This window comes from Crocodylus porosus, unplaced genomic scaffold (assembly GCF_001723895.1).
Source record: "Crocodylus porosus isolate Cpor-Errol unplaced genomic scaffold, CroPor_comp1, whole genome shotgun sequence".
NCBI classification, from domain to species: Eukaryota; Metazoa; Chordata; order Crocodylia; family Crocodylidae; genus Crocodylus; species Crocodylus porosus.
Window position 1 is genome coordinate 18676609 of NW_017728926.1, and position 15910 is coordinate 18692518.

The 15910-nt window shown below is 46.9% G+C and overlaps 2 protein-coding genes across 3 annotated transcripts in view; one reads left to right on the top strand and one right to left on the bottom strand.

Moving 5' to 3' along the window:
- DFFA (DNA fragmentation factor subunit alpha) overlaps window positions 1-4712 on the bottom strand; it is a 9506-nt gene extending 4794 nt beyond the window's left edge. Inside the window, exons 1-5 of the mRNA XM_019541668.1 lie at window positions 4511-4712; window positions 3456-3617; window positions 2671-2804; window positions 1128-1317; window positions 752-900 (exon numbers count right to left, since the gene is read on the bottom strand). Of these exons, the coding sequence (XP_019397213.1) occupies window positions 752-900; window positions 1128-1317; window positions 2671-2804; window positions 3456-3617; window positions 4511-4652 (777 nt within the window). The 5' untranslated portion in view covers window positions 4653-4712. The remainder of the gene's footprint in view (window positions 1-751; window positions 901-1127; window positions 1318-2670; window positions 2805-3455; window positions 3618-4510) is intronic.
- Window positions 4713-7009: 2297 nt separating this feature from the next.
- Window positions 7010-15910, top strand: part of PEX14 (peroxisomal biogenesis factor 14) — an 89063-nt gene continuing 80162 nt past the window's right edge. Inside the window, exon 1 of one of the 2 annotated variants that reach the window (XM_019541672.1) lies at window positions 7010-7104. In XM_019541672.1, the coding sequence (XP_019397217.1) occupies window positions 7069-7104 (36 nt within the window). In that variant the 5' untranslated portion in view covers window positions 7010-7068. The remainder of the gene's footprint in view (window positions 7105-15910) is intronic. The other variant, XM_019541673.1, reaches the window with a different exon arrangement.

Genomic DNA, 15910 nt, shown 5'->3' on the forward strand with positions numbered 1-15910 from the left:
GGCCTGTTACAAACTAGTCAGAGGGGACCAGGAGGCATTGGGGGAGTCCCTGTTTGCCCCAGCACTACCAGGAGTGACTAGAAATAAGTCACAAGCTGGCAGAGGATAAACTCAGACTAGACATCAGGAGGTGCTACTTCACTGTCAGGGCAGCTAGGATCTGGAACCAACTTCTAAGAGAAGTGGTGCTGGCTCCTACCCTGGGGGTCTTTAAGACAAGGCTAGGCAAATCACCTTGCTGAGGTTGTTTGACCCCAATACTCTTTCCTGCTATGGCAGGGGGTCAGACTCAATGAGCTGCTCAGGTCCCTTCCAGCCCTACCAATTATGAAACCTTGTTTGTGTAGAGGGAGAGGTAAATCCAAAGACTCTCCACAATTCCAAGGTAGGGGTTTATTTGCGTTATGCTGGCTGGTAGATATTGCAAAGTGCTGCCAAATGCAGCGCCATATTCAAAGAGCTTGCTTGGTAAAATAGTCTGAACTCTGGGTGACCATATTCTGTGAATGGCTGACAAAGCTCCAAGCAAGTATTTCCTTTAGAGAAGGAAGTTTGACAAACAACTGTCTGGAAAGTGGCAATGTGACACCATAGGGGAGGTCCAGGCAGAGAGGCTGCAGCAAAGTAGACAGAGACATTAAAACCTCACTGTTTGTGCCTTAAGCTGTGGAACCCCAATTACTGATGTAGTTCAAGAGGAAATTTCCCCATTTCTGTCCCTATGCCCTCCTTGCTGGAGGTCTTTACTCACCTCCAGATCCTGACTGTCCAAGCTGAGCTCTGGGGCAGGTTTTTCTTTCAGTGCAGTAAGTATCCGGTCACTGAGTGTAATTTTGGTTGAGGTGTCTGTATCGCTGGCTCCAGCGTCAACCACATCCCCTCTGAGCGCTGCTTCTGGTTCTGAAGAGTAGCAGGAAGAGTGCATGTGTGGCCACGGGCATGAATGCTAATGTAGGGCTGCACAAACGCTTTGGATGAGTTTGCTCTCTCCTCTGCTACGGCTACTGCTACATCCTCACAAGTGCCTTCCCAGCCCCAGTGACTTGCTTGCAGCTTGCCCACCATCCCTCCTCCTCTAATTCAACCCCACCCTTTCAGATTCTTTCTAGCTGCCCAACCCTTCCTACCTGCTGCCTTGCTTATGATGCTGCCCTCTTTCTTCAAGGCCTCCAAGTAGAGTTCCAGAAGCTGCTTTGACTGTCGTTCTTCCTCCCGCCTGTCCAGCACTTGCTGCAGGGTATCCTGTAATACTTGGACTTGGGGTTGACTTTGGGACAGCTCCTCAGCTAGCTCTATGCATGGTACATCAATGAGCACCTGAGTAACAAAGTGGACTCCTGTCACATGGAATGATTTAGGTAAACCCTCATTTTGAATATTCTCTCTTCTTGATCACAGCATAAGGAGGCCCTAAACCCCAGCCAGCCTCCCAAATGATGCATTCATAGCAGCAAAAGTCTCCCTGTTGAAAGAAGCCTGTGAGAGAAAGTTTTGCTATGTGCTTCCATGCCAAGGCAAATCAGTCTAGTTATAAGCAGCTCTAACAGTACTCATAAATCCCAGTAGTTTTAACAAGCAGCCACAACGTACTCAGAAAGGTGTGAAATTACTGCCCAACTTTGGAATAAGAATGTTTATGCGAACTGTTGGATCTGAGTGTGACACATACCAACAGCACTTAGCATTTGAAAAAAAAAAAATCAAGGCTGTTTGCTCCATTGTTAAATGAGCACCATAAGGTACAGTCACTACAACCAAATTCTACTACATGCCAATGTAAAGAGGCAGGGAGTGGTCTAACATACAAGTGGTTTCTTCTTGGGACGGACAATGGTCAGGTAGGAGTGACTGGACCACTGCCAATCCAGTCTGCCCTATTGTCTTATACCAGAAGCAAGCATCAGGCTGATGAGGAGCCTATTTCAGTTGCTGGCTGAGCAGCCCTTCAGTTCTTCCTGGGGGGAGAGCAAGTGGGGCCCTCATAATACAGCTCCCCACCAGAGCCTCCCTGCAGAAAAATGGACCTGGCAAGTACATTGGGCACTGAGTCCAAACAAGGCAGAAGATTTTATTTTCTTGACTTTGGGTACTCTGGCAGGAGTGGGACTTCCACATGACCTAGCCAGAAGGCACAGTCAACCTCAAACTGGAACCTGAGGCAGGTCAATCAGCTGGAGATGAGGAAGGAAAGAACATGCCACATCAGTAGGGATGGCCAGGGTGGAACAGCCACACCCTTCAGGGCCAATACAAACCAAAAGAACAAGTAAAGTTGGAGGGCAGGGAAGGAGTTAAGAATTTAATCAGGCAGTCAGAAAAAAGGATGTTGCATCACCACAGAAAGATGAGGAGGAAAAAGGAGGACGGTGTTAAGTGTGGAGGGGGAGGGATACTGAGAAGAGATGAAGCAAGAGAAGACATGGTCCCAGGAAAGAGCACTGTCTGTCTAGGGGAAGGACAGAATAAACTGGAGTTTGCACTGCCAGTCAAGTGCATGTTATCCCCAGAGCTGAACTTCATTTCAGCACCCGAGTCAAGCCAGCTGCAGTTGAATTTGGACAGGCTGATAGATTTTGCTTTCCTACATTTTCACCCACTACTAGTAAAACCAAAAGGCACTGAGTGGGGAGAAGGATGGTAGGCAGATTTCTGTAGTAGTTCTCATTATACCTGAAGGTCTTCCTCAGACATCAAAATGATGCTGGACAAGTCATCTTTCAGCTGCCGGGCCAGGTGTTTCCACTTCTCTTCACTGGCATCCACTTCATCTGTGGATTCTCTTGAGAGCCAGGCTGTGCCCCCATCTAACATGACAGAAATAACCAGAATCACAAGACTAAGGAACTCAAGGTTGCAAAGACAGCGACAACAAAATCCAGACAGATCCTTGTGGGAAGCTGTCCACTGGGAGTATAGTAGTTATGTATAATAAAGGAAGCAGCGTCTGGTCTATGAGCTATTGATGTTTTCTTGCCCTTGAGTTGGAGTCCTAGCTATAAAACCTATACTGCAATTATGGAAAAAGTGTTTAAAATGCTGCTTTCAGGAGCTGTAGTCTCTTGGGCCAACCCATCTGTGTGACTGATTAGAAATGGAATATACCATTTAAACTTTTTTTTTTTTTCCAGTTATTTTCTTGGTGCCTATCAAGAAGCATGAAGACAGACTTGTTACAGAGCTCACAGATTTTCTCCCCACCTCTTCATTGTTGTCATTTGCCTTTCCCACATTTACCAGTAAGAGTGTATTCATGTAGATGAACAAGATGATTTTTTTTTAGTGTAGCAGAAGATTAATATCACCTGTCCATAATAGGTTTTTTCTTCACACCTAAGAAGATGGAATGCAGAAACCATTTCTAAAATGGGCACCCAGCAAAGAGCCCTTGGCCCAACATCAGCAGATATTATTTCTGGGACATTCACAGACAAGCTACCACCATCACCACTCAGTACCTAGACTCCTGCTGGACCACTTTTCGTTTCGGGCCAATGCCACAAACTTGGTGTTGGCCGGTAAGCACAGGAAGTAATCTTCATCATCCACAATGGTGCCATCCTCTGCCAGTACTAAAGTGATGGGTTCCCAGGTCTTGTCAAGGGCTAGAACATCACAGGCTGCAGAAGAGATTGTTTATTTTTATGAATCAAGGATGCAAAGACAGCCTTGGCAGCTACAGGAGGCATCCCCTGTCCAGCACCACATGCCTGACCCCCGTCAACACATGCCAGTGCCTATGATAAACATAAGGCAGCAATCCAGAAAGGAAAGCCCAAAGCAGGGAGACATGAGATCAAGGTATTACTCTGAACACTTAGAAACTCCACATGCAAGCCAAGCCTCCTCAGTCATCAGGCAGAAGAGCAAAGGCTAAGTACACACAGCCTGGACTCTCCAAAGCAAATATAGTGTAGATTTAGCCAAAGCAATTTCCTCCTCTAATGCAGCTTAAAAATCTTTAATGCAATTACCGAGTTTAACCTTTACCACGACACGAGCTGTATTTTGGAAATGCTGATGCTGGCATGTGCAGCACTTGGCACCTTGGTGCCTGTGGGTACACAAGAGGTTTAGTTGTGCCAGGCTCCTTGAACCTAGGGAACTCGGCAATAGGTCTCGACATTCACCTCGTTCCTGAGCCAGATGGCCATGAATGCCCAGACCCTCCTCGCGCAGCCAGGAGCTGCACGTCACAGCACTAAAGGGTCACGATCTCAAAGCCTTGGTCCCAGGGGCCAGCTGCCCAGGGGACGTTCCCGAGGGCACATTTCCAATCCCACGCGGCACGAGGCCTGGCGCCAGCTGCTGGGCAACGGGTTCCCGCTGAAGGGAGCTGCGCCCCGTGCTTCCCTCCCCAACTCCATCACCTGCTTTCCTTATCCCCTCCCCCACAACAGTCACTGCTTCAGAGGGTCCCTGCCCCGCCCCCACCCTTGGCTCCTCTCACCTATGCATCCGCCCTCCCGCTCAGGGTCCCGCCGCGCCCCCATGCCCCGCCCCTTCAGCCCACCCTTGCTGCGCAGCTCCCGGAGGCAGGACACCGCCACCCCGTGCTGCTCCCGCTCGTGGTTCCGCCGGATCAGGCACTGCTTCCGCGAGGCGAGCGCAGCGCCACCCTCCCCGCCGCCATCCCGCGGCCCCGCCGCTGCCATGGCCTCCCGGCCCGAAACTGAAGCAACGGCCAATGAACCGCATCCCCTAGCCTGGCGCGGTGCACGCTGGGACCGGCCGGCCCGCGCCGCGAGGTATGCCGGGACGTGGAGTCCTCCCCTCTCATCAGCCCTGGTGCTTCCGCGCTCCGTCGCCCCGGTGCCTCCTGGAAGATGTAGTTCCAGTCCGCCCCTCGCCCGCCCGCCTTAAAGAGACAGGAGCACAAGTGAGTTTCCCTTTAGTCCCCGGCTGTCAGGCGCTGCAAGGTGTTTCTTTGTCAGGATTAGAGTTTTACAGGGCCCAGCTCTGATCTGCTAAGGGCCTGGGTTCTTATCAGCTAAACATGCACAGGCACCATGCAATAGTAGATACACATAGGCAGGGAGGTTCTTTGGGTACATACAATGCCTTTTGTTACCCCAACTAAATAATAACTAAACATGAATAGTACACACACGAGGCATTGTCACCATCAAGAATGCAAATGCCATGAGTCACATCCTCCCTGTGATTTGTTGCAAAGACTCGCTAATAACACATTTAGGTTGTTGTTTTTTTTAAATGATCTTCGGGTTTTGAGTCTTTAATGCAAGCTGGATCATGTTTTCCACCTTTTATGCACAGCTGTGAGGTGATGGCTGCAGTTTGTTTGTTTTTTTTAATTAAAGCTGAAATCACTTGCCTCCAGGACTTCAGGCTTTAAGAAAAAATCCGACTGGTTGAGGTACCTGCAATTAAGTTGCGACTGTTGGCAACAGTGCAAATGTATATAAAGCAAGGTGCTACCGTAAACAAAGCTCATAAAAATAGTGAAATGTATTTGTAATGCATCGTGTTTTGCACATGAATTAAATAGAGTTATAAAAAAGTGCATCTGCTGTCAACTATACTATACACAAGGAAGAATATTTGCACAGCAAGGAATCACCTCTTACAAACATCAGTATAGCTCAAATACGCCAGGAAGGAGCTCGCAGTGCAGGCAGGATCTACACTCACTTGAGCAGTCCAGTGAAGTCAAGAATAAAGTTACACACTTGCACAGTTTGCAAAATCGCTCTCATTATTTGTGCTTTTTAGCACATGTCAGACTTCTGGGAGCTATACAAATGAAATACTAATGAATAATAAATAGTTGTGTGTAAACAAAAATAAGGAAGTGATGCACAGTGAGCCAACAACTGCACCACTGAAATCAATAAGACTTTTGTCAATGGTTTAAGTGGTGCAGGAACAGGCTTTTAAATCCTTTTTACGGAGTTTAATCGAGGGCCTGATAGTGTTCTCGTTCCCGTTGATAGTTGGTTTACTCATGAAAAGAGCCCCACTGAAGTCAGCTGACTGGAGCAGGTAGGATTTGTTGCTGCGCTGCAACCAGTTATTGTTACGGGGTTGTGACTGACTTTAATCCTGCGAGCTAAACTGTGCAGGCAAGTTCTTAGCACATAAGTTGTTTGAAATGCATGTCGTTTATGATGGGAGATAACAAATATGGAGCATGCACCATGCATAGGCATGAACCATCAGTGATTAATAACTGACAGTGGACCTTGGTTTTAAAGAGCCTGCAGCCAAAACAAAACCATAGTGATTAGTAGCTGACAGTGGACCTTGGTTTTATTCTGGTTGCAGGGTCTTTAAAAGCATCCGTGATTAATAACTGGCAGTGCACCTTGCCTTAAAGACCCTGCAGCCAGAGCAACCTCAACATTGATGTGAAGGCCTAGGCTGACAGGGGTCTTTGGGTAAATGTGCCGGCTGCTTTACTAAGCAGACAAGGTTCTTTGGGTGAATCTGGTATCTTTTATTAGACCAACTTAAATAGTTGGAAAACAATTTTTAAGCAAGCTTTTGGGTTCAAAAACCCTTCGTCAGGCTGAGGAAGTTTCAGCAGTTGGTGCGTGCTCTTCCTGGATGACATGAACAGTGCTTTACAGTTCATCGCACCCAGGCAGAGCGCACACCAACTGCAGATGGATTTGGAATTAGTTTTGGCTAATTTGACCTCGGATACAAATTAAATACAAAAAAAAAAAAAAAAAAAATAGATGCTCCTTCAGCCTCACAAAGGGTATTTATAGCCAAAAGCTTGCAAAGAAGAATGTTCCCAACTATCTGAGTTGGTCTATCGAATAAGAGATGAGGTACCCCCAAACCCTTGTCTGCCTATGCCCTTAGACCAACACAGCTGCAGCGTACACCCCTCTCTTTTATTAGAGTTGGTCTAATAAACATGTGGAGCCCTCTTCATGCTGATTAGCGTCGATACCTTTAATGCCCACAGGAAAACGACCCTCGCCCCTCGGCCACTCAGGTCGATCGATAGCGGGGCGGTCCGCTGCTTCTGCCTGGGGCCGGCGGGGTGCGGGAGGCGTTCTGGGCGGCCGGGGCGGGGATGGATTAGGCGGGTCTGGAAACATGGCCTCCTCGGAGCAGGCAGAGCCGCCCAGCCAGGTAAGCCGCGGCGGCGCCTTCGCCTTTCCCCCGCTGGGGCCGCGTCCCCCGAGGCCGCAGAGGCGCGTGCGACGCCCCCTCCCCCGGCGCTCCTGAGGCGGGCGGGGCAGGCTGCGGGGCCTCCCGCCGTGGGGCCCGGGCAGTCCCCTGCAGGCGGGGGCGGCCGCGTGTGGCCCGGCTGCTGGAGGAGCAGCGCCTCGGGGGGCCCGAGTGGCCTTGCCTGCGGCGATTGCGGGCTCCAGTGAGGTCTCAGGTGGTGAAAACGGTCACCCCCTTCCCCCAAAAGTGGGTGAGAGGCGAAGCACAGGGCCCATTGGGGTCCCTCCCCCCCGAGCAGGTGCCACGAGTCGCCAGCACCTCGAAGAGCGCGAGGGGACGACTCGTAGCCACGGTGGGGTTGTCAAAGCTGATGGCAGCCTCATGACGGGGGCAAGCTGCGTGTGAGAGACCCTGTGGAGCGAGCTGCGCTGTGGGGACCCCTCACGAAGGAGGAGGCTACAGAAATAAGAGCTATCCTAGGGTTGCTGCGCAGTGGACTGGATCGTCAGACCGGTGGGAGTCGTCTGTGGCTCTGTGTCCAACTGGGGGCAGCGTCAAGTGGGTCTGGCATCTCTCCCAGTCTTTTGCCAGGCATGTGTCCTGGTCTTGCGCTGTTCTGTGCTGTAATTAGTAACTTGGATGATAGAGCCGAGTGCACGCTTATTAAATTGGAGGATGAGACTGAGCCTTATGGGCAGAAGAAACTTTGGAGGGAAAGGATGAGGATTTAAAATGACCTTGAAAACTTTGGGGTGGGGGGAAGTCTGAAATGAAACGGATAATATTCAATAAGGAGCAGTTAAATGCAAAATGAAGATTGACTAACAGTGTTGCAGTATTGCAGGAAAAAAACGGAGAACTGGCTGTACTGGATCACAGTTTGAATGTGACCGAACAATGTTATAGTGTTGGAACGAGCTGTTGTCATATTGGAGTCTATGAACAGGAGCATCTGTGCTGGGCATGAAAAGTGGTCAGCACCGGTGAGGTGCTTTATCCAGTCCTGGGTGCTTTGAGAGACATGTGGACCAGTTGAAGAGAGTCCAGAGGAGAACAGCAGGCATGGCTAGATATCTTGAAAATATATTACATAATGAAAGGTTGGAAGAATTGGGGTCGTTTAGTGAAAGAAAGAAGGCAAGAGGGATTTGAGACCAATCTTTGGATACAAAAAAGGTCTGTTATAAAGAGCATGGTCATTAGTCATTCTCTGTGGTTACTTAGAGCAGGACAAGAAGTAATGGATGATTTCGATTGGATATTAGGTATAACAGGCTAACTCTCAAGGTGTTTAAACAGTGGAAGAGATCGTCTAGTGAGACAGTGGAATGGGTCATTGAAAGTGTTTCAGTGCAGTTACACAACACTTGTTTAGGTTGATTTAGATGCAAGAGATACTGCCTGCGGCAGGGGCTTGGGTTAGAGATCTCCAGATTCCTTCCAGCCCTGGTTTTCTATAGTTTAATGATAATGAGAGACAAGGAATAGAAAATATGTTTTCAGCTGGGATTTGAAACCAGGTGGAGTGTTGGTAAAGAAGATAAGCAACAGGAGCAGCTGTGAAGAAAGCTTGAGCACCAACAATGTGCAAGGCCTTTTCTGTGAGGAGTTCAATGTACATGTCTTCAGAAACCAAGTGGGAAGAGGAGTAGTGGCACATAAGGCCCAGGAGACTGGCTCTGGCAAAGCCAAAGAGGGTATTTAAAAACTATGGGGAGAATTTTTATTTTAAACTGGATCCTGAAGGGAATGGGGCAGCCTGCAGAGGAGATGAAGAGCTTGAGCTATTGTTTATACATGCAGGCTTACCTGTGATGATACCTAAGGAAACCACAGAGGGGGGAGCTGCAATAGTAAAAAAAAGGATGGGAGATGTGAAGGTCTGGAGAAGGATTTCAGGCAGCAGGAAGGAAACTGAGGGAGTTCAGGCCTGCCACCAACGCAGTTACAACTCTGATTTGTGTTGTCTGCAAATTTGCACTGGTTTGACAAACATTGAGACTCCTGGGTGGATCCCAGTAGCTGAATTCAGGTTAGGTTAAGCCAGCTGGGAACAGATTCATACTAAACTGAAATAGAACGGAGCTAAATTATTTTATATGTATATGTATCCTTTTACCTGAATCTGTGTAACTGTCCAAAGATAAAGGTAGCAGGTTAAAGCTAAGCTTTGCTGGACTTGGTTTGTTACTGGCCTTGCTGGTGTGTTATGGTATGGGCATTATAGGGCAGACCTGGTCACTGTAGGTAAATGCCTGGGATGGACAGGAGCTGACCAGTGGCTCAAGGGGCTCTACAAAGAAATCTGGTGAATGACCGCACCCCCTGGGAAGTTGGCTTGCTTAAGAAATACTAAGTTCTCATGCGGTTGTGTATGGTGTTGCCTTAATTCATTCTTCTAATGAGTCTTCTTATTTCAGTTATCCTGAACTGCATTGCCTTGAAAGAAAGTATGATGGTTTGGAATGGAAATGTCTCCTTTTGTGCAGGCCCAATAAATATGACTTAGCAGTTGGGGCACGAGAACTTCCTGGGTCTTAACTCCAGCACTGGCATTGACTTCTGTGATGCAAGGCAAATAATTTCATTGGCTTCTCTGTCTGCTTCCCCCATAAAGTTGATATAGTAGTGCTCAACTAGCTCATCAGTCAATGTTTGTTGGGTTTGAGATGGGATGGAATCCTCTTCTCTCCTATACAGCCTGCTGGAGGGTAATTTTGTTCCACACAGGGCAATTTATATGTACTTGTGTGTGTGAGTGACCTAATTTAATTGGGGAGCAGATAAATATGTTTTTTGGCTCTGCTGGAGGAATGGCATCTGCTGCCTGAAGCCATTCTGGGTGGAAGGGGCTGGTTAACCTCTTGCTTGCTGGACTCCACTATCATATGTGTCGAGGTGCTGGCATTGCAAACAGTCGTAAAGCAGTTGACTCCCTTTAAGCTATTGGAATGTCATCATTCCAGCTGGCCACCGCTGAGGTGTAGGGCAGGCCTGGAGGTGTGTTTAGACTCATGTAGGTGAGGTGGCACTGAACTGTGGTTAAGGAGAAGCTATTGCCATGCAGTAATCTTTAAAGATCATTCTTCAGAGAAACAGCCCTGCTTGTGCGTGGCATTCTTTCCCCTCCTTATGTACTAGTCTGTGCACTCGCATGCACCCTGCCTGCTGTGTCTGTCTTTTCCAAGTGCTATCAGTTTCTGCAGCTGATTGCCCCTCTTAGAATTTTATTGCCAATTCTCTATGGTACTGGCAGCGTGTCCTGCACAAGGTTTGATTCTGGGAAGTGCTAAGTGCTCTCAGATTTCATTGACTTTTTTTTTAGTAAGGCAGGATTTGGGAGAGAGAGCGAACAAAGTCTCTAATCTCAGACAAAGCAGCAGGAGCAGGGGGCGTTGTTGGGCTAAGATAAAAATCATAACAAATCTTACTACTAATATGTTAATGTAGACTCTGATCTTGTTCTCACTGAAATCATGGAAAATTTGACATCACCCTCAACTAAGGGCAGAGTGCACACCTTAATAACTTACACTAAAAGTGTTTACTTTTTACTATCGACACTCTTTGTTTCATACTTTGGCACAAGCAGAAAGGTATATGGTATAACCCTTCTTGACCTGCTAGTTGCTTAGTCCTCAGCATTTTTCCTGGCCAGGATGTAATTAGCTCTAATAATGAAAAGAGGACCATCAGTTTCCTTTTAGTTTCTCATCTGTTTCTACCTAGTTCTATTTTATAATGCCCACATATTAGTACATTGCTGCAGTATGTTGGTTATAAGCAGTGCATGGGGATGTTGGGGTCCAAACAACATTTCTTGATAAGGTTATATACCCATTTTCAAAAAGGCCATAACATTTCTAGTAGACTTCTCAGGCCTTTGACAGTGCCTTTTTGAAATAATCAAATAACATCAGAGATCCTCTTTTTCCCCTGAGTGTTCCAATAATAAAGATGGGGAAAAGAAATGGAGGAAGCATGATGAAATGAATAGGGCTGTTTTAAAACATCAGTTTCCTAGTTTTGCTTGGGACATCAGTATTTCTCTGATGGTGAACTCTATGGTGCTAAACGTGATGACTGAGCCTTGCAAGCCAGCAGCCTTGGCTTCCAGTTTTCCAGCTAACTGTGAATGCTTTTGCTACAGGAGAATCTTGAGCATCTTTGAAATATTTGGTGATGGTGCTATAGGATTAGATAATATTTTAAATTTTTCAAGCCACTTGATTTGGTACACAAATGATACCTAATTAGTTGTATAATTATGTGCAGAAGCTGAGAATCCACTAACCCAGAAATCAGCTTGTGGCAAGTCTGTGTGAGTCATAAAAGGCTTGAAAGTCAATGGCTGAGTGGGACTTGGTGCTGAAATGGGTACTGCAGTGATGACAGTGGGCAGAGTTTCTCTTTCCTGAAGTAAAATGCTGCAGAATGGATTATGCTCAAGGGACCAACCATGTCTAGTTTAATGTGGAGGCCAAGCTGGAGAGATGATGTTGTGAATGGAATGCACTGTTGGCCTAGCACCTTGTACTCACAGAAGTAAAAGGAGCTGTAAGACCCAAGGATTAAAATGTTTGATGCGCAGCTAAACATGCTTTTCAGTTGCATCAAACCCACTCTGGTCTGAAACCAAACCCAGCTGTTTGGTCTCTCCCACCCTCTTGGAAAAGAGACACCTAAAGCAAATTTTAGAGCTCTTGAAAGGCCCTTATTTGTATGCATAGAGACTTAATTCCTCCGTCTGCTGCAGAACCTCATCAAGACAGCCTCCTTCCAGGCCTGCCACTGTCTCCGACCTCTCCACTGAAACTGCCAGCAACAGATGATCTGGCCACTGGCGTCCACCAAACTAATTTTTCAAGTCTGCTAAATAATCATCAGACGGAAGCAACATGTGTTCTTTCCTGCCCTGGCTCATTTTCAAGTAGTGGTCTGTCTTATAAGGCCAGTCCTTTAGCAATACAGTTATCCCATTTGCTGTACAAGGGAAATGTATGGTCTCCCTTTACATTAAAAAGTTGTAACCATGGCTGATGCAATAAAACTACCTTAAATAGTCCAGCTAGGCAGGTGCATGTAGTCTGTATGTTTCAAGGTGGTTCTTGATCAGAGCACTTCAGTATTTGCCCGATGAGTATTCAGGATCCTATATGGTTTTCCTACAGGGCCTTTAGAATCATAGAAAATTAGCATTGGAGGGGACCTCAGGAGGTCATCTACTTCAGTGGTTCTCAACCTTTTTGTACCAGGACCCATTTATAAACATTGATGGCCAGTCCTGACCCAGTGCTCCTCATTCCTGACCCATTGCCCCTTCCCCCAGGCCTCAGCCCTCCAGTGCGTGGGGTAGGAGGTGGGTGTGTGGGGCAGGGAGGGATGTGTGGGGGATGGGAGGCCCTAAGCAGCCCCCTTGCAAGCTGGGACAAGCTGGAACATTGCTAGCCTCCAAGGGAAAAGCCATGGTTTCTCACATTTTTCTCACTTAAAGGAGAATCCATTTTTGTAAGTTTGTTGATACATTTTTTTAAATTTGTTCACAACCCGTTCACGTGTATTCTTTTGGGCTGTGACCCACAGGTTGAAAAATGCTGATCTAGCCCGACATCCTGCACAAAGCAGGACCATCGCCAACTAGATCGCTCCAGCCAAAGCTTTGTCTAGCCGGGTCTTAAAAACCTCCAAGCATGGCGATTCCACCACCTCCCTGGGTTCCAGTGCTTTACTGCCCTGTTAATGAGAGAATTCTTCTTAATATCTAACCGAAACTTCCCTTGCTGCAACTTGAGACTGTTGCTCCTTGTTCTGTCATCAGCCACCATTGAGAACAGCCCAGCTTCATCTCTTTTGAACCCTCCTTCAGGTAGTTAAAGGCTGCTATTAAATCCCCGGTCAGTCTTCTCTTCTCTAGACTAAGTAAGCCCAGCTGCCTCAGCTTCTCCTCAGCAGTCATGTGCCCCAGCCCCCTCACCATTTTCCTTCCCCTCCACTGGACTCTCTCCAATTTGTCCACATCCTTTCTGTAGTGGGAGGTCCAAGACTGAACACAGTACAGGCAGTCCTCCGACTTACGACACAATTGGTCCTGAAAACCGCGTCTTGAGTCGAAACGTTGTAACTCGGAACCAATTTTCTCATAAGAAACAATGTTATAAATGGGGGGTTGGTTCCTGAACCAAGGTCCAGTACCCTATTTTCACTAAAAATACCCCAGAATTTTGTACTTGATCAATTATAGGTGAGTAATATAGCTACATGAATGTATTTATATTGTAAATACAATCACATTGATTTGGAAGGACTTCTTTGAGGGGACTTAGCTGGACTTTTGGAAAGGCTCTTGGTTGGACTTTTTGATGGGTTCTTCGCTGGAGTCTTCCCAGGAGTCTCGGTTGCAGGTTTTTCTGGAGTCTTGTCTGCTTTCTTAAAGAAAGTGTCCAAGGAAGTTTGGACAGATGTTCTCCAGGGAGATGAGCGCCGCAGCAAACCATAGCCTGGCGTCGGATCAATCGTTGTAAAGTCGAAACTGACGCCATAAAGTGGAAACAGGGTGTCGATTTAGAAACGTAAGTACTCAGAAATATTGTAACTCAAAACATTTCAACTCAGACTGCCTGTACTCCAGATGTGGCTTCACCAGTGCTGAATAGAGGGGAATAATCATTTCTGTGGACCTGCTGGCAACACACCTATCAGTGCAGCCCAGTATGCCATTAGCCACCTTTGCAACAAGGCCACACTGCTCGTTCGTATTCAGCCTATTTCCCACTGTAACCCCCAGCTCCTTTCTGCAGAGCTGCTGCCCAGCCAGTCAGCCCCCAGCCTGTAACGAGGCATGGGATTGTTCTGTCTGAAGGGCAGGATTTTGCACTTGTCCTTGTTGAATCTCATGAGATTTCTTTTGGCCCAGTCGTCCAATTTGTCTAGGTCACTTTGAATCTTAACCCTACCCTCCAGCATATCAACTACCCCCTTCTCTCCCCCGCCAGCTTGGTGTCATCTGTAAGCTGGCTGAGGGTGCACTCTATGCCATTTTCCACATTGTTGATGAAGACATTGAACAAAATCGACCCCAGAACTGACCCCTGGGGCACTCGACTTGATACTGGCTGCCAGCTAGACATCAAGCCATTGATTACTACCGTCTGAGCCCGATGCTCCGGCCAGTTTTCTGTTCAGCTTACAGTTCATTCATCCAGCCCATACTTCCTTAGCTTGTCTGTGAGAATGTTGTGGGAGTCCATACCAAAAGCCTTGCTAAAATCAAGGTATACCACATCCACTGGTTTCCCCTTGTTTCATATGCAGGAATGAATCGCTTCAAATCCAGAATTGGTCAGCTTCCAGGGCTAGCCAAATGTCCCACAAGTATGCAGCACTAGTGCACAGCAAATATTGGATTGAATACAAGAAGCAGTGTTTAGGGCATTAGTAGTGTATTGCTGTTGATGTATGTGGTCTGTTGTGAGTGCAGAGATGTGGGGATTGAGGCACCTGGATTTCTTTTTCACTTTGACACTGGTTTACTGTGTGCTCCTGGACAAGTCTCTTAACCTCTCAGAGCCTCAGTTTTCATAGCTGTAAAGTAGGAATAAGGAAGTTAAATATCACATTAGTGTGGAAGACCTAATTTCCTGTTTAAAAATGCTTTGAGTTCCCTGGAAGTTGTTACAGAAGGGCAAAGTGTCTGTATTCCAAATAACCAATTTACATAAGCAGGTCTTATGACATAAGCAGGAATAATGACATGGAAAGTTGCCTCTGTAGCTACATGTGACTCTGGGAGTTGAGTGAAGTTTCCTGGTGCACCTGCTGCAATGCATGTTCACAGAAGTTCTGATCCAAACACTGTTGCAGTCATTTCCATTGGCCTTAGCGGACTTTGAACAAAGCTCACAGACATCTGGTCTCTGACATCGTCCTTAACCATGAATATGGAGTGGTGGTATGGAAGTTTGGAGAGAGAGATGTACAACTGTGTCAAGCAAAGCTGAGCAGAGATTGTTGCCCATTCACCTAATACTGTCCTTGGGAACTTGAAGCATTTTCAAAAGAGTGAATCCTACCTGCCCACACTTACTGGGTTTTGCATTTGATGCTGAAGATGGTTCAAGGTGTTTGGCAGCCAGGGAACTGGTTAAAACTTTGGACTGACTAGCTGTCCAAGGCAGGGAAAGTCTGCACACTTGACCATTCTAGTTCTTCAATGGGGTGGTATTGGCAAAGGTGGGCCTTTATTTATGGCATTACCTGAGCTCTGATCTAGCCTTCCACGCAGGGTAGTCATAGGAAAACCACTCCCGAGGCTCGTGTAGTGAGGAAAATAGGCCCTGTGATGCTCCCATCTCAGTTTCCCTCTCATATGGTCATAAATAAACTTTTATACCACTCTTAATAGTAAGTTATCCCCCATACTTTGATATACTGTACAGCACCTAGCACTGAGATCCTGGTCCCTGGTTAGAGCCCCTATGTGCTACAGTAATACAGAGAATGAATAAATAATGCATTTCCTTCTTTGAAATCTTCTCCCAAGCATGTTTAATCCCCTGGACATCAATGTTCTTGCACTGCAGCCAAACAAAATGTTTGAAAAGGTACCCACATATCCTCAGTCTCCAAACTGTTAACTTAATCTTGGTATCGAAATACATCTTGCAAGCTACACTTTTGTTTTAATATCCAAATTTCTCCCGCTTTTTCTGGAGGACTGGGGAGACCTTGAGATCACTTGGTGGCTTTCCTGACCCTGCCATAAAATCTT